The sequence below is a fragment of the Cydia amplana genome, chromosome 9 (assembly GCF_948474715.1).
Source record: "Cydia amplana chromosome 9, ilCydAmpl1.1, whole genome shotgun sequence".
Lineage (NCBI taxonomy): Eukaryota > Metazoa > Arthropoda > Insecta > Lepidoptera > Tortricidae > Cydia > Cydia amplana.
In genome coordinates, this window is record NC_086077.1 from 14,464,590 (window position 1) to 14,486,406 (window position 21,817).

At 39.5% G+C, this 21,817-nt stretch overlaps 3 protein-coding genes across 4 annotated transcripts in view; 1 reads left to right on the forward strand and 2 right to left on the reverse strand.

The window, feature by feature from the left end:
* LOC134651186 (dihydropyrimidine dehydrogenase [NADP(+)]) overlaps positions 1-14,436 on the forward strand; it is a 58,955-nt gene extending 44,519 nt beyond the window's left edge. For both annotated transcript variants that reach the window (XM_063506229.1, XM_063506230.1), the window contains one exon: positions 14,427-14,436. The gene's annotated coding sequence lies outside the window, so the exon portion shown is untranslated. The remainder of the gene's footprint in view (positions 1-14,426) is intronic.
* Positions 1-21,817, reverse strand: part of LOC134651191 (alpha-(1,3)-fucosyltransferase 10) — a 155,633-nt gene that overhangs the window by 24,884 nt on the left and 108,932 nt on the right. The window lies entirely within an intron of this gene.
* Positions 3,048-21,817, reverse strand: part of LOC134650853 (multiple inositol polyphosphate phosphatase 1-like) — a 46,642-nt gene continuing 27,872 nt past the window's right edge. Inside the window, exons 3-10 of the mRNA XM_063505785.1 lie at positions 11,404-11,543; positions 10,288-10,464; positions 9,670-9,789; positions 8,240-8,338; positions 6,552-6,680; positions 5,363-5,513; positions 4,458-4,656; positions 3,048-3,288 (exon numbers count right to left, since the gene is read on the reverse strand). Coding sequence (XP_063361855.1) covers positions 3,048-3,288; positions 4,458-4,656; positions 5,363-5,513; positions 6,552-6,680; positions 8,240-8,338; positions 9,670-9,789; positions 10,288-10,464; positions 11,404-11,543 — 1,256 coding nt within the window. The remainder of the gene's footprint in view (positions 3,289-4,457; positions 4,657-5,362; positions 5,514-6,551; positions 6,681-8,239; positions 8,339-9,669; positions 9,790-10,287; positions 10,465-11,403; positions 11,544-21,817) is intronic.

The window sequence follows — 21,817 nt, forward strand, 5'->3', positions numbered from 1 at the left end:
CCGTAAAATTATTCAATGTTAGTATGTCTCACAACAGTTTAAATTCGATCTATTAGATCTAGAAGTTTAACATGGTTCTAATCTTGAGAGTAATTTTCCCCAACTTGTATCTACCTATCAGGTAAGTATACTCTTTTTTTAAAGGCCCCTCTACACTTAGTGCGTGAAGTACAGCGCAAAACGCGCAAAAGTGGATCCGTACATTATGTACGGATCCACTTTTGCGCGCGAATGCTATGTGCGGCACATAGCATTCGCGCGTTGGTACTGAGCTTTATTGGTTTTTTGTTCAGTGACATTTTTGATTCTCTTAAGCGAAATCTTTACTAAAGTAAGGATGCTAAGCACGAAGAATTTCGTACATTGGTCCGGCATTTCCCGTCTCTATTGCACGCGAATAATTATAATGCTATTGCTATATCGCTCGCACAGTGGCATTGACCGCCGGCATTATCGGAGGGACAATAGAGAGAGAGAGAGATAGGAACAGGCAGGTCAATGTATGAAATTCTTCGTACTCAGTGTCCTTACTTTAATCATCGTCTTCCCATTGGTGGTCGTGTCCATCCGTGGCTTTCGCTAATGATTAGCGCACAAAGTTGCAGCGGGCTTAACAAATTGTAACATACAAGCTTTGGAAAACTACGTATAAAATATTAACATTAACAAGCATAGCTAAACAATGGAAAACAGAATGTAAACTGGGCACGATCGGCGTTTATATGTATACAATTATACTCCTATATCTATAGACTATGACAAGTAAAAGAATAATACTTACACACAATTACGCTCACGACTGCTCTTAATATTTACAAAATATAACGTTAAAAACTTAATCGAAATTGAAAACGCTTAAAATAATAAAGCCTATGATTACATCGTAAGCGACCACAAATTACAGTTAAAATGCATGGTATTAAAATATTGAAAAATCTCACAGCAAAAACTATATCTAAGTACTAAAGCGACACTTATAGGTGGCCTAGAAATCTAGGATATCTAAGTATACAGTCACACCAGAATAAGCCAAGCGGGCGAGACGTTCAAAATTACTTATAAACGCAAGTTTATTGTGAAGACAATAAGAGCATGTGCGGATAATTTTGAACTCCTCACACGTTTAGCTACTTCTGCTGTCGACAGTACCTACATTCAAAATTAATATTAGCGACAAGAAATATACTTTTTACGTTTTTTCGGATAAACATCTAAAACTTCAAAAGGTGGTTCCATATTACTAAAACTAGTAGCATTATTTCAACTGTCTCAAAAATATTTGAATATGATACATTATTACCATGAATATTGAATTACATAGGTACTTTTGGTTCTTACAAAGTAAAATACGAATTTACCGACACAAAATGTGGTGCCTTTGATAGGTGAGTCTAAAAAGTTATTCTGTTAAAATCCTAACGTTTGTCCGAAAGCATGACACTGTTTGATTCATAGTGAATTGATAATTAACGGGACAATACATTAGCAATACAGGTAAACAGACTCAGTTATGGAAAACGCTGAAATTATACCTACTCGTATTATTCATACCACATTCATAATAACTGTGAAGATTTTACTAAAGCTTAGAAAATGCGTATTTGGTGTACTTGTACTTAAGTGACTGGACCGATACCTACATACTTAGGTATAATTGCATCAATCGCAACACACATGGCCGTTATCCTCAAATACCTACTCGTATTCGAGTTGCATCGTTTTCTTTACACAGCTGAAATCAGTGTTAGCCGAAACGTTAATGCAATTGAAAATGTTGGCCATTATCCATTATAAATTGAACCGTAAACCGTAACGGACGATTACAATTTACGGTTCAATTTATAATGGTGAATGGCCAACATTTTCAATTGCATTAACGCTTCGGCCAACACTGGCGGAAATGTTTGAACGGAAGTATGTTACGGAGATTAGTAGCCAGCGGTGATAAAATCAATCAATAGCTAAGCGTCGCGGGTTTTTTAACCTTTTGGACGCTAATGACCGATATATCCGCACCGTAGGTTCAACGCCAAAGACCGATTAATCGGTCACAGGCCACAGAGCAACATAGACCTACGTGCATATGCATAAAGTTCAATTTCAGTTTTGACACTTCGGTGACGTGGCGTCAGCGTGACGGCTTTTGTGTTTGACACGGCGTCGAAAAGGTTAACAGACTTCATTCAGGCCTAAGGTGGATTTGTTGTACTCATTACTTTAAGTACGGACGCTTCGCCACCTGCTTTCTCTCATAACATAGCCGACATTGTACTCTGGCAAAACTAATATATGTAGGTACTACAGATGTAGTGTATAATTGTTAGGAAAACGTTTGTATTTGTCATGCTACTTCAATCAACCTCAGTACTTTTTGTACCGAGGCTGACTGAAATAGCAAGACGCATTCGTACGTATCCATAAAAATACGAAGGAAAATATGCACTACATCTGTAGGTACTCAAGCATCACGTTCGATCATATTATCATGCCGCGATCAGAAAGCGATTAGAAATAACAGATTTCCATACACTTACGTCAAAATCAATATGGATTGACAGCTATCTCAATCCCTTTCTAATCGCGATTCAGTAATACCTGACTTGAGTGAAAAACACGAACTTAAACCAGACCAGCTATCATGGTCATATTTTTATCACCTGTCATGCCATGCGTCACTTTCGCACTGACATATTTGTTAGAACGTGACAGCCATGGTGACAATTGATAAAGAGTCGGCCATCTTAGCCCTACCATAGAGAAAAAAATACATAGAGTGCTCACTCCATATATCAGTTTTAGTACCAAAAAGACTATTAGCATCTAGCATCGAGTAGCGGAACTATCAGTACTGCTACTTGACAATAGATGTAGCACCGACCGGAAAGTCTTATGCTGTTGAGATAAGACTTTCCGGTCGGTGCTACATCTATTGTCAAGTAGCAGTACTGATAGTTCCGCTACTCGATGCTAGATGTAGGCACTGAAATTAATAGTCTGAACTGATGTATGGAGTGAGCACTCTTGTCTTACTATATTTCTCTATGGCCCTACAGATATCTCAGAAAGAACGCAAACAAACCAACAATTAAAGCCACAATGCTGCTCAGAGCCGGGGCTCCGCTGCAGAAGTCTAGGTTGCATTTGCTCGCGATGTCGCCAAGGCGGACCTTGAGGTCGGGCCACTCGCAGAGGCCCACCTTGCAGAAAGGCAGGTCCATGGTTTGCTCGTTCTGGAGGAAGAGGATCTGGTGACGGTCCTTGTAGCCGAATTTGCCGTTGGGGTTGCATCTGAAGAAATGAGGAAATGCACATTCACTACCAGACAAAAAAAGCGGCCAAGTGCGAGTCGGACTCGCGCACGGAGGGTTCCGCACCATCAACAAAAAACAAGCAAAAAAACGGTCACCCATCCAAGTACTGACCCCGCCCGACGTTGCTTAACTTCGGTCAAAAATCACGTTTGTTGTATGGGAGCCCCACTTAAATCTTTATTTTATTCTGTTTTTAGTATTTGTTGTTATAGCGGCAACAGAAATACATCATCTGTGAAAATTTCAACTGTCTAGCTATCACGGTTCGTGAGATACAGCCTGGTGACAGACGGACGGACGGATGGACGGACGGACAGCGGAGTCTTAGTAATAGGGTCCCGTTTTTACCCTTTGGGTACGGAACCCTAAAAACGGCGCACTACCCCAGAAACCGGTCGTCTATAGCTGCATATAAAACGACCCGTCCAGCGGGTTGTCCGGCATCTGAGCAAAGTTTACGAGCGCCCACCAGGTGGGTTCCTGGTAGTGAATGTGTTAAAGATTGTATGGTTTACGATGAAATACTTTTATTTTGCTTTTTATTGAGGTCGGATCCGGTTCATTTACGACTTTCTATACTTGTACTGCTTACAGAATACAGGTAGCTTAGTGGCCTGTAAAGGCCACAGGCACAGTTCGCCGGACGATATTAGCCTGTCAGTTAAACGCAAAAGGCGACAGTTCCGAACAACTGACAGGCTGATATCGTCCGGCGAACTGGTAATCTGTCGCCGCCGTAAAACTTCTAGGGGATTTTGGAAGGTTTTAATGACAAAATGAATTGGACTCCTTTTTAAAGGAGTGGCCAGACATAGCACTATAGTTCGTTTTTTTAGCATTAGAAAGAAGGTAAGCGATCTTAACAAGTCTTTTAATTGAAAAACGCTTTTTAAAAATCAATAACTATTACTTATGAAAGCAAAATATTATAAATGTTCGTATTAGATTAATTCATAATTGTTACATACTTGCCGTGACTTATTTTTAAAAAGTGTTTTTCAAGACACGTTAAGATTGTTTACCTTTTTTCTAATGCTATAAACTATAGACAGAGATTTGTGGAGAAATTGGGGGGAGGCCTTTGCCCAGCAGTGGGACACGACAGGCTCCAAATAATAATAATTTAATGACAAACGGATAGCTTACTTGTACAGAACAGCGGCAATGTTCCCGTTAAAAGGCGAGGCGGCAGATGAGCTCCATTTCCGACTCTGAGTCGGGACCGTGTGGAAGTTGTCCCCGGTGAGAGGCGCCTCGTCGCGGCGGCCGCCTAAAGCACCTGTCAGTAGAAGCAAGGCTGGGGACTCGCCGAACAGGATCTGCGAGACCGGCTGCTGGGGAACATCTGCAAAGAGAAAATTAAGTTACTTCGGCCACAAAAAAGGTGTATTATTTGACAAAAAAAATGGAGATAGACACAACGATGGAAGTGCTACCATCATCATTGGCCTTAGCGTCTATTGCAGACGATTTATGGTGTAAAACCGGAGGAATATATACACCGCCTGGGACGAAATTAAGAAAACGCAGGGATGCCCAGCACCTGCATTACCCTCTCGGCTTCACTGTCTTATCCCACAGGAAATGCGAGCCAATACGTGTGGAGACAGGTCAGCTGCAGGAATCTGCCGCTTATTTCAGGTTGGAGTGGTTGGACCCTACTCGCGCCTTACGGAAACTCCATCCCGGGTTTTATTTTGGAGTATCCTTCTCCTAGATGGATTGCAAACCAATGCTAAGAGGACGACCATATCCCCTGTAACGAAATACTTTCTTGCTTCGTTTGTGGACTTAGTCGCCTCGCCGTGTGCCGTTTGCCGTGTGGTGGCCGGCTTTAGAATAGCGCCAACCCTCACATAGGATAAGGGAAGTGCTATAATTAACGTTATATTTACCTACGTAATGTCATCATAATGTTCCCTTCGAGGTTTTCAATTACTTTGAAAGCCCGTTTGTTGAAATGAATAAACCCAAAACCTTTCTCTAATTTGCTGCTGACTTACAAAACCGATGCAGGTCGTGGTAATGATTGATGATGTTAGAAGACTTACTTGCGTTGACATGCTTATTGAAGAAATCCATCATATCCTTGATCAGCGGGCAGGCCAGCTTGGGGCTGGTTTCAGAACCGTAGCCATACTTGTAGAAGGTTTCCAGGTCTTCGGCATACTCGAAACGTCGGAGGTCTTCGCGGGAGAACGCCTGGAATGCCATCGTGTCAATCAATGAGCTGTGTTAAAAGTTTCCGACAAATTGAGAACCTCCTGTTTTTGAAGTCGGTTGTAAAGAAGCTTGGGAGAAATTGCGCAAAAACAGATTATCTTAAGGCTTATTCACACCAAAAAGACTTATAAAACACGGACACTCATCCACACAAAACAAACGCAAGGCACATTTTGTCATAGCACAAATTTTTTGTGGGTTTCATATATCTGAGGCGTTCGAGCTTTAAAAAAAAAGAAAAAAGTAATGTACAGACTAATTACAAATCGTGTGATTGTACGCAGAATAAGAATGTTATTTACAACGCTAAATATAGAACACATTAACCTATTGACTCAAGGGCCAGCTCCTTTAAAAATGAGGCCAGACTCGTTTGAAATCTGATGCTAATTGTTTTATTATTGGTGATCGGGTCGGAAACCAAAGGTTAGGGTCAGATCATCAATTCCTAGGCGAGCTTTTGGGAAATGGGATATGTGATTATGGTTAGTTCAAGATTTTTCGGAGTTCTGCAGTGTCATCCAATTTCACTTCAAAATTATTTATAAATAGGTACAAATATTGGCAGGGGTTTCACAGCGCGAGTTTTCAGCCGAAACCAAAACGGGACAAAGCCCTTTGGCCTCGCTATAATTTAGACTTTTGGTCATTAGTTCACGCTTAATAGGCCTGTGTACACCGAATGAGTGCGTGTAGACGTGCACGTGCGCATTATACAGATCTTTATGAGAAACAGCACAATACTTGAGTGACGTGTGCGTGCACGGCTCTAACATTTAAGAGCACCGCTTTTTCGCTCTTATTTCGCGGACATAAAGCTTTTTCCTATCGGCTTTTGCCGAATGCGCGTCGATATATCTGGGGAGACCCTTAAGCTCTGCTTTCCTTCAGCGTGCATAAGCCGTTACACGTATCTACTTCATTTGATATAATTAGGAAAGAAATGTCTACACGTAAACACGTTAATAAAGTATTGTTATGATCCTGAAATATTTTTGGCTGAGATAAGTGACTTACCGAGCACCAGGGCGATATCTGCGTGATGTCCCAAGCCTTGTTGTAGCGGCACATCTGGTAGATGTTCTTAATGATGCTACGGTCGATGTCGTACGTGAAGCCAAGGCGCGAAGATATGTTGCTCACCATCTGCATATTGAAATTTAAGAGCTTGGAGCGGTGGAAAGCGCCGAAATTTTAAAACGTAATAAATATAAGTAAGAAACCGAGGCTCGGTTGATACCATTTGGAGTTGAAACTCTAGGTCCATATGGGGTCCCAGCGCGCATAAGTAGTTTGCAGAAATGGCGAAGCGTCTGATTGACGTAACTGGTGACCGAAGAGCTGGCGGCTACTTCGCACAACGTATCAGCATTGTTTACAACGAGGAAATGCCGCCAGCATCCTTGGTACAATGCCTCTATTTATGCTAGTAGTTATTAATCTAGTTCAGTAGTACAACTGTATATATCTTTTATGTGATTTCATTTTATTGAGATGCTTTATTTTATTGCAAATGTAACGAAGTCAGTAAAATGAAAAGGAGCCCTTTTTTTTCGTGGTATAATCGAGGCAGTCAAGTATGTACTTTAATAGGTTATAAAAGGTTAGGTCACTTAAACCGATTATCCTAAAGGTCAGGAATTCAGTATAGAATTGTATATAATCGTTTTCCTCGAACGTGAAAATGTGCAGGTTATTTATTTGGATTTATTTACTATTTAGGACTTTTCATGGACCGGGTCCATTTCATTCTAGGTACCTACAACCGAAACAAACCAATCGACCTTATTAAATAACTGGCCAGTTAGTCCAACTACCTAATCCCGCATACCAGAACAATTCATTAGCTCCATTAATTGTGTTTGCGCTAATGACAATTTTTTTGACCCATAAAAACACGGACAAGGTTACAATATAATTAAAAATACAAATTAATTTGGGACATCTAGACTGGAATTCGTGACATCCGCAGAGGTTGGGTCATGTTATTGTCGTAGGACACGACACAAAATGTGTGGTCACGAGGTCACGACAGAAATGTAGGTAAGTTACAAAACATGGTCATTGTGTTCTACTAGATATTCATTATGCCCACAGACAAGACATCCTCTAGAGTCTACACTGAGCATAGTAGCGCTACCCCAAAGAATATAATACTCACCTCGCTACCCCCTCTGCCATAAATATACGGTAGTTTTACTCCATTTTCGAGTCAAAGTGTCTTTGTGTGACGTCCGTGTCTTTGAACCGACCAATCACGGCACGGGACTCGCCCACCTCGTCCCCCGCACCCCAGTATTTTTGGCAACATCAGTTTCATGAAATAATTGCTCTAAACTCCGTCTAGAGGATTCCTAGTCTATGATTATGCCTTAGCCACGAAAACTTCCGTAGGTGTTTATCAATAAGGGTTTTGGGGCGGGTTGGGGTTTAATTTTTTCCTAAAGGCTAAACTCTGTCTAGCCCTCGGGTGCTTAGGAAAAAACGAACTCGACTACGGTCACTCAAAGTTCTGTACTCTGAGGGTAGGTAGGTACAGTCAAAGAATTTATTTTCCGTACCATTTCGTACCTTGTCACAGTGACAATCACTATGAAAGTCGCTAGGGACCTCATACTATTGTCACTGTGACAAGGTACGAAATGGTACTGAAATTAAATTCCTCGACCGTACTAATAATGTACCTAAGTAGCTGAATGACTCACCTCCGCCCACTCGTGCTTGGACTCAAAGATGTCCCGCTGTCTGAGGGTCTCATTGCTGTCTCCGATGTCTCTGCTCCACGCTGGGCAGAATTTGTCCGGCTGAAAACAAATCGTATGTTAACCAAAAGTGAGGTGTGGACAGGGTGTTAGTGGCATTAAAAGGTACTGTAGGGTGGGTAATAGAATAAAAAACAATTAATCGATAGCTGATAAAAGCCAACGTTTATTTATTTAATCGTATGGCAAGATTCGAGTCGTTTAAAGTATTAGAAAGTAATAAATAATTAAAGAACTATATCCAATGTCTTGGCCCATAGGGCTGCGTCTTCACTAGAAGCGAGCAAGTCTTCATGGTTGCCAATAAACTTTCTCTTAGGGCAGTCGACTGTTATGTGGCGGATAGTCTGCTTTGGAGCTCCGCAGTCACATTCTGGCGAGTTCGAAGTCGGTTGATCTGGTACCATTCCTTTCTGGGAGCCGAAAAAAATCCTGGCTTTTTTGTAGGGTCGAAGTTCGATAGGGACTGTCTATGCGGATCTGACATCCATTCTCCATTCCTCATTTATATTGAACCCATATTCCCGCAGAATTTTTGCTGTTTCGTATGGTCGGTTCCGAGATTTCAGGCGGTGCTTTGGTGGGTGTAGGAACTCTTGATAGACGGGTAGGTTTGGGTGCTGGACTATTTTCTCGCTTTCCCAAGCTTACCAAGGCGTGCTGTCATCTGAGGTGAGGAGGTGCCAACGTAATGTAATGAAAGTCGTTAAGTCGCTCTTGAGGTTTGTCTCTAGAGGTCACGGTGCTGCTCCTAAATAAAACCGGGACTTGCCTGTATTTGACTGGCCCATCCCTGGAAGAGGTGCGGGGTAAAACACCTGAGGGGCCTATGGAATCTGCGCCGTATTTAGTTCAACGTTCTAACAACCGTAAATACTTATACGCTACTTTGCATTGAACAATAAACTTAAAGTGCCGAGCCTACGCTTTCGCCGTGAGCTTTCGCTGATTGGTTATATCAATTATATCTTTGCTACAAATTGGAAGAGATGTAAAGGCGCTACCCGAGAAACCGCGCAGTCGTCTATAGCTGCGTATAAAACAACCCGCCCAGCGGGTTGTCCGGCATCTGAGCAAAGTTCACGAGCGCCCACCAGGTGGGTTCCTGACAGTGAATGTGTTATGAATTTTTTCTGTGGATATCAGAAAAGAAACGGGACAACAAAGCTTAATTATTATTTTTTGGGCTCTTTACACGCCATGTTCAAACTTTGGCATGTCAAACCTTCCATTCTTTAATGCTGTATCAAGAAAGCCTCAGTAAAATGTTCCCAATCATCCATATGTAGATATTGTCCACATGAAAGATCCCCCTTTTCACTAAACCTTTTTGACCTTTGACCCGAAGTGTCTCAATTGAAGTTCATGCATACCTTAAGCAGTTCCTCATTATTTTCATGCGGCAAGTCGAGATCTTCGGGGCGCGATCTGAACAGGCCCGCAGTGAAGGCGTGGAAGGACTCCGAGGAACGCTTGTCTTTCGCGAACTTGAACTGAAATTATAATCATAATCTAAGTAAATGAATAACGACCTCTGATAACATGCAGATAGAGAGAAATCACAATTTGTCATGACAGTTACCTTTTGACTTGAAAGGAATATTGTGAATGTCGAGAAGCACTCTCTTAAAAAACTTAATTGCTCTGTTATACCTACATAAGCCGTATGCTATGCGTCGGTTCAGAATAGGAAATAAAATCAAGATGAGTCACGATGCTTTGATTCACAGAACTGCTTCATAGAGAACACTCAAGTAACGGTTGCTAAGGAACTCACCAAGTAATCATGCTTGTTGTCAGTCAGAAGACTAGGATAGGGATAACGGCTAACCCAGTTGTGTGCCAGCTCCTCAGTGCGCATCATGTAGCCGTTGGTCATGACGTCGCCAGCGAACGTGAGGTTTTATAGTACAGCAGGAAACAGTATTCCGACAGACCGACACTTCGATCCTCATCAGTTTGTGAATGATAACAGTTGCTGAAGAACTCACCAAGTAATCATGCTTGTTGTCAGTCAGAAGACTAGGATAGCGGGAAACCCAGCTCTGTGCCAGCTCCTCAGTGCGCATGTAGCCGTTGGTCGTGAGGTCCCCGGCGAACGTGAGGTTCTGCCGCGGATTCCACGCCCAGCGAGCGAGCAGCGATTGGTCGCCGAGGCACATTCTGGGCTGGAACCAAGATTGAAATGGGCGTTTTCTAAAATAAATATTGAAAACCTGATTCTCACAGATCCTGGTGTTTTTGGGTTCTTTCAACTCAGAATCACTAGCACAGGCAGGCAGGTTCAGAATTCAATTCTGATGATAAAAAAAATGTCCCAAAAATTTGTATGAAAATTGTACATTCCACAATTCCACTATGTCACGCCCATACAAGTGAATTTTTTTCTCATATAACGTGACGTAATGGAATGGACATTTTGGGACATCTTTTTTTAATGGCGGGATGGAGAATGCTGTCGATTCTGAGTAGAATGAGCCCAAGAATGTCCAGATCTGATAGAATCAGGTTTTTGATATTTATTTTAGAAAAAGCCCAAATATTGCATTAGAGCAGCTAGTCTCTAGCATGTCTTGCCGCGAGTTGACATAATAATATGGAGTCACGCGACTTTCGACAAAATTTGCCAGGCGTGCTGTCAGGCGTGGAGTGGAAGGCAAGATTTACATATGAACTGGATTGCGGATTTATCCAATAATTTAGTCTTGGTTGCTAGCAGAGAGTGTTGTAGAAATAGTTGATAAATTATAAATATAAGTACCTACAGATGTAGTGCATAATTATTTTCCATCGTATTTTCTCGTACTTTTTGTACCGAGACTGACTGAAATAGCAAGAATTTTTCGGGTGCCGACAATTTTGACAAACATTTCCTTGCTTACGGCCTTGTTCAGTGTCTCAGAACTCCTGAGAACTATTTCCATATCTCCGTAGTTTTAGATTTCGCTTCACACCTGCATTTTGGAATCTTGTACCGTCAAAGATTTTAAGTTCAGAATCCCATTTTGTACCTTGTCTCAGTGGCAATAGTATGAGGTCTCTAGCGACTTTCATATTGATTGTCACTGTGACAAGGTACGAAATGGGTCACTATAGCTTAGACCTACCTCCTTGTTGTAGCCATTGTGGTAGTTCTTCACAACGTTGTCCCGGAAGGTTGTCAAGTGCTGCAGCTGAGGCAGTTCACCCGCCTCTGGATTGGTAGCACCGTGCCGGTTCAGTAGCCAGATAGCTTTCGCCTCACATCCTGGGGACAACATTATTGTTGGAATATGAGAAATAAGGAAAATGTTACCTATATATTACACAAATAGAATGTAATTTCCCGTGTCAGTCGAGATTCGTACTCGTGCTTCTGGTATAATAATCCAATAATCCGGATAGAGGTAAGGAGCTAATAAGCCGTCCGCGGTTTAGCATGTTGCGTTCTCGCGCGCGAATCCATACCTACTTGAAGTCGCGCTTGATGTATCATACATCAAGCGCGATGTATGGAGTCGCGCGCGAGAACGCAACTCATGCTAGACCGCCTGATAGGAGTGATTATTTTCAACTGATTCTTTTAAGTAGAGCGATGGGCCGTTATCTCAGAAACGCGAGACCAAATCCCGCCCCAGACGGAATGTTGACTACTTAAAATTTGTTTTTCGTTAGCGGACGGTTTTGCTAATACATAACTATTAAAATACAAATAATTTGGATTTTAATTTGGCAATAAGTGGGTACTTCATCTGGAGGCCTAGCCGAAATGCTAATTTCATCTCGGGCGCAGCATGGTTCCAGTTTTATCGCCTGTCACTATGCCCGTCACTTTCGCACTTATGTCTTACTTATTAATAAAAGTGTTAGCCTGTCATGGCATGACAAATGATAAAAAAGCGACCGTGCTACCGCCGCTGATCTCACTTATTACGATTTTCGCGCGTTATTTCTTACAATTCAATAACTCAGATCTCAAAACATTAGATACCTTTAACAAAATATGTACCTACATACAGGATGTTCATAATAGATTACAGATATAATTGAATGAAACTTCATTTCTCTTATTTAGCGTCTTAGTATGAGGTGGTGATATTTTATTTCTTTTTACTATTAATAGGCGTTTAATATTCAGTTTAAGTTTCAAAAATTTCAAAATGATAAGGTTCTGATCGTAAGTAGGTATGCTCTGATGACTGTTGAGATGATGACGTCAATTCATTTTATTGGGAAACAAACACACGTAAAATACAAGCTGTTATTTCACTTTCAAAATCTTTAACAATATAAAGTTACTATCTTAATATTGATGGTTCTAATGTATCCAAGTTAGGTACCTCTTGAAAACCGGCTGTGAATAAGTACCTATTTTTTTTGCTTGTTTTTTTAACCCCCGACGGAAATAAATGTCTGTCTGTCTGTGGCATCGTAGTTCTCAAACGGATGGACCGATTTCGATGCGGTTTTTTTAAATGAATGCGAGATTCCTTGCTATGTTTGATAGAAATCGAACCAGCAGTTCGAAAATAATCAGCTCTTTACCAAAATAATGTAGGGCATTTTTGGCATAAAATGTTTTTTTTTGGCATAATAGCGTAGGTTTTTTATTTATTTTTAATTTAATAGTTATACTATACCTACCTAAGACATAATTTACACTTTGTAAACTATATATATGTACATACATATAGGTACGTTCATAACTTCATATACGAGTTCGTGGTTCTTTATAGAGTCTGTGCGGAAAGAGAAGAGTCGTGGAATGTAGGGGCCCTATACATTCCACGACTCTTCTATTTTCCGAACAGACTCTATCTGCTGTATGTGCTGCATCGTTCAAACGTTATTAAACAATGTAAAAGATGTTAAACAATGTAGAAGATTTACACTTCACAGTAATGTGTATACCGGACCGGACCAAGAAACTAAATCCACTTAGTTAAAAAGAATCGTTAGAGACAAACGAAACATTAAGGAGAACCGTATTTAACAATCTCGATTAACAATTAAAATGTTCAAGATTGCTCTGTTTACAGTGAGTGCTATATGTGTAGTAGTTAATCCAGACAAAGTACGTTTAAAAAGCAGGTCCATGAAATGTTGGGATAAAAGTAATACTCCAGTTCCTTCTTTCTTCCGGCTAGCTTTGACCACGCAACAGACGCCACGGTGGTTTAAAGAATCTGAACAGCGTACACTGCCTTCAATGACAACTGCAAGAAGATTATTCTCGTACCTGTATGGACCTATGATGGTAGTCTACCCCTCCGAGCGGGTAATATTACGAATCAATGTTGATAGAGACAGGGACCAGCAAAGATAAAATTACTATGATGACTAACAGTAATGATCAGCGAAATATATGTATACCACAGTCATCTTAGGCAGTTTATTGATAAGTTTTGCGGTGATTTTGTGTTTTGGGACTATACTTTTTGAAATTCGCTGGAACAGAGCCCTCATAGGAATAACTTCTGACTTTCAAATTATATAATATCTGCTGTAACCTATACGTATCCTTGTTTCGTATAATAAAGTGTCTATTACTTGTTCACTTACTTTTTTTACCAACTAACCAAATTTTAGAAAAGTAACATATGATAGTCAAATAGCCTTTCGTTTCACATGCACTAATCAGCGTGAGCGATCTTCGAGGTCGTATCAAAATATGATCAAAACCATAGCAAGTTATTAAATTTGAATCGGGGTCCAAGGCCTATAGCGATAGCGTAAACGGTAGGTTAGGTAAGTACCTACCGGAAAGTACGATTCATATCCGGTGCCAGTATTGTAAGCTTGTAACTGAAAAAAAAGCTCATAAAACTACGCACCACAGGAAATAAAACACTATTTCAAACAGATCGTAATACACATAACGTAACGTCCGCTCGTAATTAACGAAGGTATAAATAGTTCATGCAATCTGTCGGCCATAAATAAAGACTAAACGATGACCTCACGGTCCGCGTTTGACAGTGCTAAATGGACAATAGGTAGGTTTGTTCGAATTGATTGTCCTAGGGTGGCCCTAATCACCCTAATGAGTGTTCGAAACGGCAGAAATTCAGGCATTTTAGGTCGCGCTCTAGATTTGGGAATGAGCCAATAAGTTCGCATAGCCAACGCCTGACTATCTATTGTTTTTACCTATATTCTACACTGCCACTAGACCTACATTTGAAAAGTATCACCGAAGCATTAATTATTATCATAGGGCAGCGGTTCTCAATCTTTTTTTTTGATGGAACCCTTTTGGGAAGCGAAATACTTGATGGAACCCTACAATACGGTGGCGGCATAGTAAAATTTTTCGAGGCGACTAAAGCATAGTGTTCTAAATTCTTGCGGAACCGCTGCAGGGGTGTCGCGGAACCCTAGGGTTCCGCGGAATACACTTAGAGTATGGCTATCATAGGGGATTGGGCATAAAGTCTTCACGGCTTCACGTCTCTAGTACGCGCCAGAGCCTACCCGCTCGGGTGCTACCTACTTAAACTCCTAAATCGAAAACCCATGTACATGTTATGATGACTTTACCAACAAATGTAAAATACTTACAAAATAAGGTGGGCAGCAGATGTTTATTTATGTCTGTGGTCTAACACGCCTTGCCTATTAGCCAAAGACGTAGCAAATAGCAAACCCAATGCCTGAGGGTTCGGGGAAAGTCATGAGATTGCAATCGAATGTGATTTTTTCTTTTGCTTGACCGTAACTGGTATAATAATTATAATATATTTAAGTATTTGATGCATAGCGGTTGAATTGTGTGTAATTAGTAAAACTTAGAAAAGAAAATGATAAGAGCCCGTACCATGAGTCACAGACAGTGTCAAAACGGACATATACTTACGCTATCGAGAACGTATTTTACTTTCTATACATCTCGTTTGCACTAATATGCGAGTACGAGCGAGATGTATAGAAAGTAAATTACGTTCTCGATGGCGTTTATGTCAGTGCCAAGCTGATGGTAGCCGTACTGAACGTAATTTGAACGTGATTTGAACTAAAGGATGACTCGCGTTAGACCGGGCCGGCCGGCCGGCCGTTTTAACGTACCTATAAGATGTGATCTGATGTAAAATGATGTTATTTTTTTAATCAGTTTACGCCATAATCTACACGTTTATGACTGCCCTAGAAACATCAAAAATCGATTTATAAACCACATTATTCTTACACTCATGGGCACTTTATGAGCTCACCCCCGCAGAGGGTGGCATTTCATCACGATGCACATCTGGGTCAAGCAAAAATATATGCGTACGACCTAGACCGATATCTACTCAGGGAGATGAGCCTGTCAACTGGAAGCAATTGGGTCAGAATTGCCCTTTCAGAATCAGTTTCGATTGAAAAAAATAATTAAAAAAAGTTTTTTTGAACAATGATTTATAACTCAAGATAGGTTATAGGCGTTCCAAAATTGAAACGCTTAACTTGTGACAAATTGGACAAGTTGCCTTTAGACGCGGCTGGACAAGCGATAAATGTGCACGTGTTAACGAGCTCCCGCACACCGAAAGAGAAAGAGACGACCTTATGTTTAACAACGAGTGTGACAAAGATGGATGGAATGAGAAAATTAATCAAAAATAACAGATTTCTTCATAGGCACAGAAATAAATATGGAAGTATTTTTTGTGCTCCTCAAGTATGAGTATAACCTATCTATGGTTATATAATATCATGTCCCACAACTTAAAAGCATTCATAGGTTACATAGGTGTGGGTACTTAAGTCATCAACTCATCATGTATTCCGTACTGCGACTGCGTCTAAGGTTGCTAAAAGCGATAGTTTTAAAATCGCATATGAAACAATTTTTTATCAAGCAGATACGTCTGCAATCTGCAAGCCATACTACAAATTTTTAAATGCAAAAAAAGAAACATGGAAAAATTTCACCGTCTCAGACAAAGCTCGAATCCACGAAACTCATGAAAGTACTTAGAATTATTCCGACGTCCAAACATTGTCCTGGGTATGCAGCCTGGCTGGCACATAATTGGCGCGACAGTATCTCGCGGCGAGATAAACTACCCGTCCCTCTTTCAGAAAAAGACGGGTAGTATATCTCGCCGCGAGATACCGCGCCAGTCATGTGCTAGCCCTACAGCCCTAAGTACATAGCACGGTCGCATTTTTATCGTTTATCACCATGCCTGTCACGTTCTAACAAGTATGTAAGTGCGAAATTGACGGTCATAGTGATAGTCGATAAAAATGGAACCGTGCTGAGCCCGCAGGATATGTAATTTGTCGATGGCCTAATCACTAAGGCTTTATTGATGGTTTCATGTTAGAAAGAGCAGATTGTACCATTTGTACCTACACGTGGAGATGAACTCACGCCCGTGTTTGCCCGGCAAACATAAACTGGGTCACAATGCTGTGTTCTGTACCTAGTGACGTTATTCAGGGGTGACATACTTCCACAATCGGAAAGCTTTTAGTATTTTTCCTATTACTCGTGTCAGACTTGTTATATCGGAAAATATTGTTTACTACAGCAATAGTGTTGTCCTGTGTTTGTCCTTGCTTATTACTAAGACAATATTTTTTCGTTAGGCTTTGGATTGACGTCGAATGCTGCGCAAATCGTCATTCAGTCAGAAGGCAGCTTTCCATTGACGCTGCAGACTTACGCAGCGTACTGCCTCAGAGATCAAATTCTAAGGCCCACTTGCACCATTCCAATAACCCGGGGTTAACCGGTTAAACCTGGAGTTACCATGGTTACCAGTACAATTTGACACTGGGTTAACAGTTCAACCGTTTAACCCCGGGTTAGTGGGATGGTGCAAGTGGTGCTAAGGAAAATTATGAAGTTCCTACTTTTTTCATTCAATGCTCAATTGCTCAAAAAATGCAACAATAAAGAATATACTTATGTGATACATATAAACGAAGGTTTTAAACAAAAATAATAATAAAATCATTGTTTTATAATAGTTAAGTTCCTTCCATATATAGGCCGCAGTTGGTAGAGCGGTGGGCGTCGTATAGACCGCGACGCGATCAATTTTCCAATTTTCCTTCGTAGGTATCAACATTTCTAAGAAAAGAACCCATTCGTATTTAATTGCGTGTGTAGCCCGTCTATACTGTGCAATTAAAATATGCCAGCGCGAACCTATAACCCGGTTATATGGTGTACGCATGAGGAGCACGTTTCACCAAGGTTTACGATGCCATACGATGTACAATAATGAGTTGGGATGGCATCCAAACGACTCGCTGTCAAGAAAACTAGTAATAATTCAAAGTACCGTTTCAAGTTCTGATACCTAACTCATCTTAAGGCTGAACAGACGACATTCCAACGAAACCTCAGTTTAAAATTTTTAAATCTCTACATTTTCTCAGGCCTACATTGCGTAATTTACATTTACTGACCTATCTCAACAAACCATTTGTCGAAAAGTCAATAACTATTGAATAAAGTATCATCAATACACAAAGCTTAGTAGTGCGTAACCATTGACAAACCAAATATGTTGCACCGTGGAAAAGGGACCTATTAAGAATGCTTGTGCTTACGTTGCGTAAAACGTTGCTTCTATCTATACAAATGATACGACTTTTGATGAGCGTTAGGCTATCTCCATATATGGTACTTTTCCTAGTTTCCTACAGAATCACATACATGGCATTAAGTATAGAAAGAGAATTGTTTCAAGGTCACAAAACATCAAAACCTAACACAAAAATCTGCCTACCGCTCCCAGTTACATCAACACTTTTTAAGTGGTCACGATGACCATTAGTGGACTTTATGTATTTGCAAGAAGGTTTACGAATTGTCCCTTAACTGATGGAACACACCTTACTACAGATAAAAGGGTTTGCCGCGGCCGCTTTTGTCACGTAGGTATGCTTAGCTTAGCTTAGCCTATAAAAGCCGTTTTTATAACCACAGAACATGGCATTATAAATCTGGATTAAGAACTACAGGGTGCCCTGAAAACATGGTTCTAATGAGTGGTAAAGTTTTACTATTGGAATTCTAAAAGTATTACGTAGTATTTCTAAGATATTGAATAAGATAGGTACATAGAGTTGGCAAATATATTTTAGTAATTATGGTTGTGGGAACATGACGGTACTATTTTTATACTATGAACTAATTTAGCTAGTTGACTAGTAAATCCTAATTCAAAAATTGTAATAAGTACACTGCTGTTACCCACGTTCATATAATTGAGGAATATTCCTTTGTCCAAGGAGGGATACCTGTCCTCAGTTTATCCGACTTGACTGAAGGTAGTGCGTCCAGGGACCGGAACCGGTTACCTTAACCGGGGTTTTTCTTAGGGTTATTTTAGAAGTGGTTATAAAAACCCCTACCATAACGGTAACCGTCTGATAAGGTAACACTTTGATTCGGTAACCGTATCAGATCGAGTTAACCCCTGTTACCGGTAACCGAAATAAAAACCCAGTCTATTCTGTTACCTCATAATAAGGTTTTGAACAAGTTCAAACGATTGTAATCTTTACGCAGACTTAAATTCAACTTATTATTGAATAACCGTGGTTGGCATGGGCGGTCTATGAAGCCTCCAGCACAAACAAGTTTTTTTGCCGGTAACTTCGCTTATTGTCAATTCAAACAATATTGTACTTTGAGTCCTTAAGCTAAAATTGAAAACATAAGTGAGCGACAGCTGCAGCGCGGCCATTCCTTTGTTTATCTTTATACCTGTGTGTTCCTATTGTTTTTGTTAATTTCGGAGCAGTTCTAGTTTAGAAATTTTTAGAAAAGGGGTTGCAAGTAAACAACATCATATCCTAGTAATATCTGCTATTATTTAGTTATATTTTATGCTACTTAGATTATTATTTTTATTTTCGGGTTCACACTTGGTACCTACAGATTAAAGACTGATTTAAAGAAAAATTTTCACCTAACTAGTAATTTTACTGGTACCTAGTTAGGTATAATTTATCTTAAGTGATTAAAAAAAAAACACTTTGTGATAAAGATACATGCGTTAGCGGATTGTGGTAGATATTTTACCATTGTTAACAAATGACATATGTACTAGTTATTATGAGCTTATTTTATAATAAGCAATTAAAGTCTATTTTTTTATTCGGTAGACTAAAATGACATTTCATAGTATGAAATGAAATGACACATGATGTTCATACTATGAAATGTCATTTTAGTCTACTGAATAAAAAATAGACTTTAGTTTAAAATGTTTTCAGATGCGGTGAGTTGTATGAGCTAAAAGTCTTAATTTACCTTGTACCGCTTAATGCAGCGATCAGAAAATATATATCTATAGCAGTTATAAACTTATTTTAATACTACAAATCTTTCATTAATACCAGAATTCATTATACATATTCATTGGGTATCTATAACATTGGTAGGTGAATTAGTTTTGATTAAATTAAATAGATACATACATACTAAGTAAGCAGTGTTGGGCATTCAAGAATAAAATCATTATTTAAATAAGAATTCCTAAGAATAAAATCATGTTGATTTTATTCCCGTCAAAATTATTCAAATAATTTTGATCGGAAATAATTCGTATGTGAAAAAATTGAATAAGAATAATCTCATTCTTAATCAAATAAATATAATCATGATTTTATATTCTAAATAATATTCCTGGATTAAACATGTAGTCTGGGTGCCGTATAGGCGTTACGTATAGATAGAAGTAAATTAGACAAGAAACTACTATGTTTCTTGACTAATTTATACCTGATTTTATGCAATAAAATCTTACAAATTTAATTTACTGCCGCATAGTCTTGGTATTGGACGATACCCGTATTTATTTTAATGTGATAACTAAATCATCAGGTACAATTCAGCTGCTCTGAACGGATGGTGGATAGCGAAACTCTTCAATGGCTCACTGTGCCTAAATTAATGTAATAAATAAAAAACCGGCCAAGTGCGAGTCTGACTCGCGCAGAAAGGGTTCCGCACCATTACGCAAAAACCAGCAAATAAATCACGTTTGTTGTATGGGAGCCCCACTTAGATATTTATTATATGCTGTTTTTAGTATTTGTTGTAATAGCAGCAACAGAAATTAATTATTTGTGAAAATTTCAACTGCCTAGCTATCACGGTTCATGAGATACAGCCTGGTGACAGACAAACGGACAGAGGAGTCTTAGTAATAGGGTCCCGTTTATACCCTTTGGGTACGGAACCCTAAAAAAGATGTTTTTAAAGGTAGGATAAGGAATGGCTCGATATGGTGTATTCCTATTTCTCCCCGCCGGGCACAGATGGGAATAGGCGCTTCATTTGAATCATTCCCATATGTCCCCGCCTCATGTATCGCGGCGATCACGTTGGGCAGGAACAAATGGGAAAAATACTCATTTTCTGTTTTCGAATTATGTTTATAGTTCGTTTTTTTTTTAACATTAGAAGTATAATAATTATGGAGTACCGCAAGGCAGTATTTTGGGACCTCTGCTATTCTTATTATACATAAACGATTTGCCAAAATGCTTGCCCAGTCATGATTGTCTACTGTACGCAGATGATACATCTATTATTGTAAAATGTAAAAATGTATCAACTTATAACGATGACTTAAATACAGCGCTGATAAGCACTGTAGAATAGTTAAAACGAAATAACTTAAAAGTAAATGTAAATAAGTCTACTTATATCCAGTTCAGTACAGCAAGAGGCAACACACAGAAACTGCATATAACTCTAGATAACGAGCCTGTAAAAGAAGTGCAAAATACAAGGTTTTTAGGCATAATGATTGACAGCCACTGTAATTGGACGGAACATGCTGCTAATGTACGATCCAAACTAAATAGTTTTATTTTTGCACTTAGACGAATTAGCCAAACTGTTTCGACCCAAGCAGCGCTACTTGCTTATAATGGCTACGTAAATTCTCTCTTACGATATGGACTTGTAGTTTGGGGAAACTGACGCAATATTTATAACACAGAAGCGTTGTATAAGAGCCATATTTGCCATACACTATATGGGCTCATGTCGTACTCATTTTATAAAAAACAACATACTCACTTTTCTTAGCATGTACATTTTCGAAGTGTGTGTTTTTGTACATAAGTATAAATACTTGTTTGTGGAGTTTCAAACAATGGGTCCACGCGCGACAAGAACACAATATAAGTTTACTTTACATAAACCTTCTGTTAATTTGGCACTTTCCTCAAGAAACTCGTATATTATGTGTATTCGTATTTATAATAAATTACCTGACATTTTTAAGAATAATAATTTGAATATATTTAAATCACAAGTCCGTGCTTGGCTAATACAGAGATGTTTTTATAGTGTTAATGAATTTTTAAATAATGATTTAATGGGATTTGACTATGTATGACTTCGACTTTAAGATAACATAGGAAATATTCGTTTGTACACCTGTAAAGGTAGAGTCTTGGTGAGTCCATGAAATATTGTTACAATAGTAATTACCGGCAATGTAACCCATTTCTCACAAACAATAAAGATTATGATTATGATTATGATTAAGAACTTGAAAGAAGGTAAGCGATTTTGAC